The 11,230-nt window shown below is 39.7% G+C and overlaps 1 protein-coding gene across 19 annotated transcripts in view; it reads left to right on the top strand.

Annotated features, from left to right (window-relative positions):
- The window catches only part of LOC125770974 (CUGBP Elav-like family member 4), a 468,092-nt gene that overhangs the window by 440,699 nt on the left and 16,163 nt on the right, over positions 1-11,230 (top strand). For 8 of the 19 annotated variants that reach the window (XM_049441119.1, XM_049441110.1, XM_049441127.1 and 5 more), the window contains 6 exons: positions 2,633-2,873; positions 2,961-3,107; positions 3,230-3,340; positions 9,167-9,244; positions 10,702-10,878; positions 10,981-11,145. In XM_049441119.1, the coding sequence (XP_049297076.1) occupies positions 2,633-2,873; positions 2,961-3,107; positions 3,230-3,340; positions 9,167-9,244; positions 10,702-10,878; positions 10,981-11,108 (882 nt within the window). In that variant the 3' untranslated portion in view covers positions 11,109-11,145. The remainder of the gene's footprint in view (positions 1-2,632; positions 2,874-2,960; positions 3,108-3,229; positions 3,341-9,166; positions 9,245-10,701; positions 10,879-10,980; positions 11,146-11,230) is intronic. The other 11 variants (XM_049441111.1, XM_049441120.1, XM_049441112.1 and 8 more) reach the window with 7 other exon arrangements.

Raw genomic sequence — 11,230 nt, forward strand, 5'->3', positions numbered from 1 at the left:
ATTGTCCTGTGACCTGCCGACGTTAATCAATAATATTCCAGGCTAGCCGTGGAACCATATTGTGTTACCGGAATGTTGCCACCGTTTCTCCACGGCACTGCTTAGCCGATACCTTTGATGTTATACTCAAGGCAGCTGTTGGGCATGGTTGGGCACTGGAGCTAGAAATCGGCATCATTAATAATACCTTTTTGTTGTGACGAAGTGATGACAATCAGCTCCAAAGGTGGTGATTTTCTTTTGAGCCTATCATTTTTTTGCTGTTGCTGTCCAATTTTCTTTTCTATTCTGTGGTTAGTATGCAAGCAATAGTGGGAGGAAGCAATATCTTCGCTTTCTTTCTCCATTCATCTCCATTTGCCAACCTATCTGTTCTTGCGAACGGAGTTTTTTTTCTTCTTTTTGTTGTTGCGCACTGTATTGTATGGATCATTTCCGATTCAATAACGCTCAGGAACATCCACAGCCTTACTGGTTACTGACGATGACGTAGGCCATTTTTTGAGGATAGCAAAGTGGATGGAGATATACTCCTGACTGACGTAAAGAATGCCTAAAACGTGTGACCGAACACCCGGAACCGAATCGTCTGTTTTTGGGGCAAGCACCACAGACGCCATGGTCCCATAGAGGTTGGGACTTAACAACAGGTTTCCGCAGTCCAAAATCATGCTAGCAAGCGCAACAGTTGATAGTCGATTTGCCTTCCTCTTCACTTATGTCCAGGACGTCAGCATGCAATGGAAATTCATCAAAAGTCAGGAAGTGGGGACCCCTCCGGAAATGACTATCATAGTTTTAGGTTAGGGGAACGGTGATGCTTTAACCCGTACAAGCATGGTAAAGATGGGTTGAAAACTTCATAACGATAGTTGGTTTTTACAGCCGCAAAAAAAAAGAAAAAAATCGAGGTACGATTTAGTCGGGTGACGTGACGTGACTAAGTACGACCCAGACACGAACACCGCTCTGGCCTACTCAGTTAGGCAAGGAACTGTGCATAGGAAAAGGCCTTTTCTTCGTGCCTTTTTTCATGTTTGTTCCATTTGCTTTTCGCCGCCTTAATGGTTACGTTAGAACACGATGACGATATCCGTGACGGTACACTCCAAGGGAAAGTCTCACACTCCACTGTTGCTTTGTCTTGCTTCCGGCAAACCTTCAGCAACAGGTGTTACTTCGGTCTTTTGGGATATTGGAAGACCTGAGTTCTGTGTACATTGTGATTTAAAATTCATTCACCATACGAGCACGTGGGAGTTTAAAAAAAAACGCTTAAGAATGCTATTTATTTTACGATTTATTGAGCAACAAGAACGACAATAGCAATACGGCCAGGCCGATTTTTATGAATAAAAAAAAGAACGACAATCATTGAAATTTTAAATGCTACTGACTTATGTTTTCGTAATGTTTGTTTCTAGTGGCAAACACAAACAAAAAGCATTACAAGGATATTGTTTGTTTTATTAACACAAAAACAAGTTGTAATTAATTTTTTTTCTATTTCTTTTTTATAAAACAAATGCCAAAAAATATTTAAAAAAAAGATTTTTTTTAAATTGCTTGTAAAATAATAGCCATTAATTCCTTGATAGGTTTCAATGCATTTACAATAGCAAAACATATAACCAAAAAATATATTATAAAAATAATGTATAAAGAATGTCTTCAAAAAGATCAACTTAAGTCCTTTCAAATAACGTTGAACCATTTAAAAAACTTATTAATAATTGCTTTACAGCAGTGTAGCTTTTGCGCTGTATTTGCCCCTGTGTCCGCGTATATAATATTATCTTTGTTTGTGTTTGTGTATGTGTGTCAATGTATTTGTTGTATGTGTGTATGTTTTTTTATGTTTAAGCGTGTATCTGTACCACTTAGCAGTTGTATTCTGTGTTACGGTATCGCCTAGTATACCTGTTTTCCAGTGTATTGCGCCTTTTAGATGTGGGACATATTTCTTTTCCCCAAACGGAACAAGTAATTAATCATGTCGGAAGCACCGAAGCTATTGCAACCCTCTAGCTCTTTAGGGCTAAAGGTGTGTCCTCGTGAAAAAAGAATGTTGCGCCCAACGGCCTGCTTCTCCTCGAACGAGAATGTGGCTTGAGGACAGCAACAAAAAAATAAATAAATGCTATCATAGTAATGTTCATTCTTTCGCCGTTTACCATTGCTGTTGATGTATTTATCTTAAGCTGCGATCGTGCCTTGATAGTGTGGTTCGGTGGAACAACATACGCAAAACCGGCGAATGGCACACATTCTCGCACATCTCCGCTATTGTTGCTTTTGTAACCGTGTTCCCTTGTGTGAGGAAAGAAAAAAAAACACAAACAGATCCATCTAATCCTTGCCGTACCCGGTAAATAAATGGATATGAATTATTCGTTTGTGCTGTGTGTTTGTTTAGCTCCACTTAATAGGATGATGATTTACGTGTATAGGCAGAAGGGAGTAAGTCCCAGTCACACTCCCAACTCGCTTCTCCCACCCTCCTTTCTACCCCCACCAATTAAGCTGTGTATCGCCGTTTTGGTGCGCTTCAATGATTTATGTTATTAATCGTGCCACTTTTCTACGTGCCCAATTACGGACATGGCCACCATTTTTTTTTTGCATTCGGCAGGGTGCATCCTCTAGCTTAGTGGTAAAGTTTGCTGACACCGAGAAAGAGAGGCAACTCCGTCGTATGCAGCAAATGGCTGGCCATATGAACCTGCTGAGTCCGTTTGTGTTCAACCAGTTCGGACCGTACGGCGCCTACGCCCAGCAACAGCAGGCGGCCCTGATGGCGGCCGCAACCGCACAAGGAACGTATATCAATCCCATGGCTGCACTAGCAACACAAATACCTCACGCGTTGAACGGTAAGTACCGTCCGGTTGTAATCGCCCCCCGGGAAAGGGAGGTTAGCATAGAAACATGACCTGTACTGACTGATTCCCGTTGTGCAGGTTCCGGACAGCCAGTAAACGGTGCCATCCCCTCTTTACCGTCGCCCACGATGCCTACCTTCAACATGGCAGCACAAACGCCCAACGGTCAACCGGCCGGTTCGGAGGCTGTGTACACCAACGGAATACCCCAAACCTACCCAGGACGTAAGTACTACCAATACTCGCAATCCTCCAATGCCTTCCCGAGGTTAGCTCGAATTTCCTTGCAACAACCTTCCCTTACCAAAAAAGCCCAAGAATGTGTCGAATTACAATAATTTATGCAGCGCTTTACGTAGATGCCCTGCACCTGTCGATACCCGCTCAAGGACTTCCGAACGGAGATGCCGCCCTACCGCACGCCGCCTACCCTGGCATCCAGCCGTATCCCGGTGTCGGTAAGTTCTACCAAGCTGTTTCTAATTGACTGTTTTCTTAGTGGGTCTTAACCACCTGCCCAACTCTCCCCTACACACCCATTACTATCTCTCTCTGTCTCCCACACACAAACACACACTCTATTTTGCTACCTTGTTCCTGTAATGTCTAGGCTAGTAACACGTATAGTGTCTAAACTCCTCGCCCTTTAAAACTTCCTACCCTACCCAACACCAAAATACTCATAAAACCGACCAATTGACCGATGTCCGATGTAATGCTGTACACTCGTGTTGTTGTGTTGTGATTTTTTGATCGTTATCTGGTTGATTTGACTTTTCTCATTTTTATCGGATGCGCCGTCAGTGGATTTCTTTTTATGTTTAGAATATCTTTTTGTCACGTTGTGTTTTGTATCTGTTTACCATTTTAATTGCTTCTATTTATCTTATCGATATTCTAATTTAATTAGTACTATTTTGATTTATTTTTGTTCTCTCTTTAGTGTTCTGATTTTTTTCTTCTTTTTTCTTTATTTTATTTTTTTATTCTTATCTCATTGTTTCGTTTATATTTAATTTCTAATTTAATGCTTTCTTAGTATTTGTTTGTTTTTCTTCTCTCTATTATTTGTTATTATATTCACTATTCTTAATCTATCACTGCTATAAACGTTACATTTACCTGTTATTGAAATGTGTTCTCTTTTTTGTCTTGTTTTGTTTTGTTTTTTCACCGTTATCTATATAAGCGCTCCGTGAGTTTTGTCTTCGCCCGTCGTCGTTTCATTGTTTATGTGTGGATGTGTTCTTTTTCCTGATTATTTAGATATTTCTGTATATGTAATATTCTTAGCCCTACGATACCATCCCAACCTTACTAGCACAACCTTCATTCCGCTAAATTTATTTATGTATTTAGATTTTTTGTTTGTTTGTGTTCTGTTTCCCAACATGCAATGTATTAGTTCTTTAAAAGTTAAAAATTTCAACAACAAAAATATTTAAATTGGGGCGAAAAATACAAACAACAAAAATATTTAACATGCCCAGTGGTGCATGTTAAAAACGGCGCCCGTCCACACGGCAGGGACCGGGTTCAAATCCCATCCGGACCGTCTTCCCGTAGCATGGACTGACTATCCTGCTACGTGGTAAAATAAGTCTTGATACGGCCAGGCCGTTCTAACCGAGCAAAAAAAATATATATTTATATTAAATACAATTACAATTCTTGGTACTGAACACGTTTCTATACTTCACAAATGAATGTGGTAAAAAATCGAAAATACTTTTCATTTACTACTCAACATTTACTTAATGGTAACTTTTGAACAATCCGCTTTCCTCGAATATTTGCACCAAATGTTTGCTCAGTAGAAAATTAAACATTTTCATTTTCATCGCACTTGAAAATGAAATAAAAACATTCACATCTCAGCACTGCTGATGAAAAAGCCTCCCTACAGGGAATGCACATGCATTGGCCGGGGTATGATTACATCATTGCAAAAATATGCACACTTGTTTCGGCTCCTGTGTGTGTGTGTGTGTGTATTTATTTTAATTCTGCTTTTACTCAAAACCAATAAAGCACGAGAGTGCACGGGAGGCATAATTGAGAATTAAAAATAGTATAGTATCAACTGCTTCTCCTCTGCTTCAGTTACCCATCACACTCGATTCGTTCGAAGGGCAATTTCATTCTGGATAAAGAGAGAGTGAAAGAGATGTAGCCCATTGCAGTGAACGCAATCAGCAAGTTGAAGTTTGAAAAAAAAACTTATTTTTGAGAGTAAAAAAACATATTCCTCCTCCTCCAGCGGTCGAGATCTGCACCGGAAAGAGAACAACCCCGAACACAGTCGGCAGTCGGCGAGTCATGTTTCATTGAAATTATAAACTTTCTCACCCGAAAACAAATAACAAACTTTAATTGCATTTCACTACCATGCACCACGACCGGGATACGAGACTGTGGCGGAGCAATTCCACTCTCTTTCCTGTGAGTGTCCTAGCATTAACAGCTGCCCATACTCCCTGGGCAAGCGTTTCCCGTGGGGTGCTACTCTTTGCTATTGAGCTCGAATGATGCTTTTTTATTCGACTCATCTTCTCTTTTTTTATTGCAACATTTCTATTTGGTTTGATGTCAGCGAGTTGAGTGACGGTACTGCTTCCGTATCCCGCATCCATTTGCAAGCATCGTTCATCCATGAAGCCGAGTTATTGCATGTTTTGTTTGCATCATCTCATGCCGGTTGATAGGGTGTTGAGGAGACACACAGTTGGTTATGTTTTGTCCTGCTTTTTTGTTTACTTTTGCTTAAGCTGCATTCACCCTTCCATTTGTGTGTATGTGTTTATTTTTTCTTTACCGAAAAGCTACCTTTCTCAGGCGGTATCCTTCAGCGAACCAATGCTACAACTTTGCGACGGTAAATAACAACTTAGTTGCAAATTGCAACACCACTTTTTCTATGCGTTTTGCATTCAACTTCACCAAACCGTTGTTGGGGCACAACCGATTCGTTCATGCGCGAGTGTGCGATTTGTTTAACGTAGACATACACACACACTAACACGGTAGTGCAACAGCAACGTACATAACAAAACAAACTTGCCAGTTGACTGAAAACCCGTTCGCTTTGGGGACAACAACTTTAGCTTGCAACAAATGCCGTCGCCATCCGTTTCCATTCGGGTTTTTACAAAGTTTTGCTTCCCTTTGGTGCACAAATTGTCAGTGACATTTAAATGGTGCAAAAATTTGAAACTGTCCTTGCCTCTTCGGAAGCCGTCAGTGATTAGTTTTTCCCCATCCCCAAACCTTCGTTTTTGTCGTAAACTGCCGTGCGCTACTGGGCGCCTCCATTTTCAACCGCGCCTCAGCATGACCGTACCGTTGGCATTGAGGTTTTGCTTGTATACGAGAGCTGTCGAGGGAAATTTTCGTGAATCTCAATGAGGCGGAAGTAAATTAAATCTGATTTCTGCCTGCCACTTCCGTTACGGCCTCTCTCATACGGCACCACTTTTAGCACACAAAGCAGACCAGGCGTCTCCATCGGGAAGAAAGTGTGCGGCGGAACACCGGGGTAGGATCCGGGCTGTCAGTATTGCTTTGATTTGTGGGTGACTTTCCGAGCACCCGACAAAGCACTAAGGGGAACTTCACAAACAGTACACAAGCACACACACAGTTGTTCCCTCGGTCGCCAAAGGCAGAACCGGATATTGACGGAGAAATTGCTAATAGAATTAAACGCTTGCGCCCGTCCCGTACACTTCCGTATATAGCCGCCGGTGTTGAATGTTTCGTGCTATCACACCATCACGACCGGGTATAGCTTGATGTTTCGTGGAAATGTTTATACTAGCAGCGGTGCTTCAATCAAGACATCAATGCAGATTGTTGTGGCCTCAGAGAGGGGTGAACGAAATGAAGCAGTACGAAGTTATTTATGGTGTCATTTAGAGGAATTTTAGTTCGAAGTTGTTTAAGGTAAATAATTGTGCGCAATCGATAAAATTATTATATTCGCTTTTTTACATTTCGTAAACATTTAAACTAAAGACTTTTAAAGCGTATACCGTAACAGCTTAAGTTAGAAGCAATTTATCAAAACTAAAAACAAGATAATCTCTTTTGTTTTATCGCTCGTCTCAAAAAAAACAACAAATACTACTGAAATCCAATCATTTTCTGCTGAAAAGGTGAATCAAACAAAAGCAGCAGCATATAAAAGACAAAACGGGTATTCCTTTTTTTATTTTGGTTGTTGTTGCCTCCATCTTCAAAACAATCAACAGAAAGTTCATCTTTTGCTCCGTGGCAAAAATGTTGTGTGCCATTTTCTGGTAAGATTTATGCACCGATCCCGTTTTATTATTACTGCCACTAACTTTTGCCGTTTTTTTTTGTTTTCCTTTTTTTCCGCAACTCCTAAGCTTATACTCGCTATCCCGTACGGGGCGGACGGATGTTGGCTCGAACAAAGAAAACTACCCTTAACGGATTATGAACAGCGAATAGGCCATTGGTCGTGGGTTTAAGTGGATTCTTGGTTGTGGGAAGGGGAAGGAGGATTTGAAGGGAAGGTGGGCGTAAAGAACTACTACACGCTTACCCGCTGTTCAATGGACCAATTTTTGCTGCGCTGTTCATACGAAACCTACATGGATTCGATTCGTTATGTCGGGTGGTTTTTTTTTCTAAAGCAATGAATTTTCCTGTTTTTCCTGCCATTTCGGTTCGGTTATTTTGCCACACAGCGTAACAGATCTACCGAACAACAAACCGACGTGAGGGGAGTATATGGGGTTTTTCCTGACGATGAGTTTGGTGTGGAAAATTATGGGCTTGTTATTTTTTTTTTTCTACACCTCCTCCTCGCTTCCTGTCACCATAGGATTCCGATTCTTACTACCCTTCGTACAGAAAGCTTAGGTTGGTTTTTTTATCAACTCGCTTTTTTGTATCTCTTCTCGAAGAAAAGTATGACTAGCAATAATACCAATAACAACACACAGAAAAAAAACCAACGGGAAAAGGCTTTTCAAACAATGGTTACAGCTTGCAATCGTTCTTTTCTGCCCTTTTGTATATGCTATAGCCCAGTTGTTGTCTTCTTCAATGTTCCCTTACGAGCGCCTTTCCTGGATCGAGACGTTAGAAAACAAAACAAAAAAGTCGACAGTCCACGGAATTTTCCATTTCATTAAACAATACTTTTAGGCAATTGGTTTTTAGCAGCTTGAATTATGTGACAGTTTCCACCCTACGACAATAATCACCAGACGGTGCCTACCATGATCTCGTGCTTGTAAGGGGCCGATAATTTGCAGCTCAGGCGCGCATTTGTTTTACCCTTACCATAAGTTACCTTGATAACGATAAGCCATTTATGGCATTTGCCACTTAGTTTAACTTGTTGTCTGTTGCTTGAAGAGGAAGTGGTTTTTTTATGTTCCGCTGTTGGTACAATATATAATATCTTTACGATTGTCTACATAGCGCTATCAAAAAGGACGATTTAAGCCAATTTTTGATTATTAAAAGCTCTTTAGATCATGGCACGACTCAGTGATAAATGCAGATATTAATAGGCAATAGCAAAATTTCATTTAAATACTATAAAAAGATTTATTTATTCGATTGTGCAAACTATGCATCTCCCCATACGCAAATGAAAGTGTATTTTAACTTTTATATTTAATTTGGGTATATTTCTACTACTTCGTCTCAAATGCAAAAGAATGTACATATGGAAGAGGAATTTGATCATAATTATCACAATCTTACTACTTTTTTCTTTATTGGTATTGTTCAATTTCTTCACTTTTTAGTTTTCACACTTAAAGAACTTCAAAGTTCATTATCTGCTTAACATTTATCATTACCAACGTATATCTTACATACAACTTAACATATTTTTATTCATTTTTCATTCGCACTTCTTTGCGCTTGCCCCCAAATTATCCATTGTAATGTTTTCTTCCTTTTAGTTTAATTTCTTCTTAGCTCAAAGTAGTTGTACCAAAAAGCATTCATAGCCAAATCGACAATAAGACAGGCGTGATCAATGCGGAAAAAACAGACATACACACACAATACAGTCATATTGCACTGTGGCAACCTTTATTGCTTGCTGTGCTGTGCATTCGTTTGGTTCGATACGCAAAAAAGTTCACGCCATGCTTTGTCTTCTCGCTCCCCTCCAAAAAAATGTAGCGCACACTCGTCCTTACAAAACTCCACTCATTCCATTTTTTCCGATCGATATTTCTACTGTGTGTTGTTGATGTATATTTGTTTTTTTGATTGTAAATTTGTAAATTTAACAGCCTACCCAGCCGTTTATGGACAATTTCCGCAAGCTATACCGCAACCGATTGCCGCCGTTGCACCAGCACAACGCGAAGGTAAGCATCGCCTTCCCCACAAACTTCAAAAACGCCAGAGCAAAAACAAAAGAGAAACAAAAAAGAGAGAGAGAGATTAGAAAAAAGAACAACTACAATCCCCAAAACAAACGCTTGTAAACAAGCGTTTGCTGAAATATGAAACAAATTACACCTTCACCGTGTCGCGTCCAAAAACCTTCCCAAAAAAACGGCGCTTGCAATTCAAAATGCTGGAAACAAAACATCAACACGGAACGTGGTCAGATAGATAGAAAGTGTTTTTTTTTATTTTAAATTTGTCATTGAATAACAATAATAAACTCTTTTTTTTTTAATAAAAATTCGAACACAATTGCTGTTCAAGCTGTCGGACCACTTGTACCGTGCACGTGTGCAATTTCCATCCCCTCAAAATGTCACAAAAGGGCATTTGATTCCTGTTTGTCTCTCTCTTAATTCACAAGGCAATCAGTTCGATTGTTTCATCTCCGGTCGAGAACGAACAACTAACACTGCTCCACAATTGTTCATCTGTATGCGATACATCAATGTTTCTATGTGTGTTAATGTATGTGTTGTGTAAAGATGTTTGTATGTTGCAATGTCCATTTGTGTGTGTTTTTTGTGTTTTTTTATGTTTTATATTGTTTTTTTCTTCTAACAATAATTATACATTTTTTTACCATTTTTCCCCATTTCTTATGTGTATTATGTGTTTTCGAATTTCGGTTTAAGTACAGATAGCTGTTTTCTCAACAGCTAGCAAGAGATGAAAACATGGCACAATTACACTCTCTTTGTTGTGATTGTATTTTGAAAAAAAAAAAAAATAATCTCTCAATCTCTGCTGCAACAAAACAATGAGAATGGGAAAACGAACTGTACTTAAACCACGGTTCGATCATTGTACGGTGTTGTTAGACTAGAGAGCCCTGCCTTAAACACTCATACCTAAAATATTTCATTTGACAAATTCGAAGGCTAACTTTAATGTCCCGCAAGTGATGTGTTTTACTTTTCCTTAGCTCTGTAACTGCTGCAACCGTTTTGCACCGATTCAGTGTTTGGTTTCTGTAACGTGTGTTGCCTTTTTTCCCCACGGTGTATATCTCTAGCACGCTGGTTTAAGCTTGCAACAGTTTACTTTATGAAAAAAAAATTCAACTATTTAGCATTTAGCAACTCTCCTCCGACAATCCCTTTTTGTTAGAACAAAAACCAGTAAAAAAATTCTTAAATGCGCTCAATTAAATAACTCTCCCTCCCTTTCATACATTAAACTTACCCATATGCAATCGGGTGACCTCCTTTTTTTCGTTCTAAAGAGAGCCATTCTTTAAACAGACGAATAGCAATATTTTTCCTCTCAACACTGGGACGCTGCACTCAGTGCAAGCGAGTTGAGCGATTACTATATAACACAACAACCCAAATGTCTTTAAGTTTGTGATGGATTGTTTTAATTTTCTGTAAAGACATGTTAATGTTCCCAGGGTGCTCCATATCGGGCCCGGAAGGTTGCAACCTGTTCATCTACCATCTGCCCCAGGAATTCGGTGACGGCGAGCTGATGCAGATGTTTATGCCCTTCGGAACTGTGATAAGTTCTAAAGTCTTCATCGATCGAGCTACAAATCAGAGTAAATGTTTCGGTAAGTCCCACCTTCGAATCATCCTAGTGTCTGCTAGGATTTTCCTTTTTGCTCACAATTAACCTTTTTTGGTGTTTTTTCCTCTCTCTCTCTTTTATCTAGGTTTTGTATCGTTTGACAATCCAGCCAGCGCTCAAGCTGCGATTCAAGCCATGAACGGTTTTCAGATTGGTATGAAAAGACTGAAAGTTCAGCTGAAAAGACCAAAGGATGCGAATAGACCCTATTAACAATCAGAGATTAAAAGCGCTTTAAAGAGTGCTTCTGGTGAGTACTATTTCATACTAAACCGTTTGCTGTTCCCCAACCCAATATATGTTTTGTTTTTATTTAAAATAAAGTCCAAAATTAA

The sequence above is a fragment of the Anopheles funestus genome, chromosome 3RL (genome assembly GCF_943734845.2).
Source record: "Anopheles funestus chromosome 3RL, idAnoFuneDA-416_04, whole genome shotgun sequence".
Classification (NCBI taxonomy): domain Eukaryota; kingdom Metazoa; phylum Arthropoda; class Insecta; order Diptera; family Culicidae; genus Anopheles; species Anopheles funestus.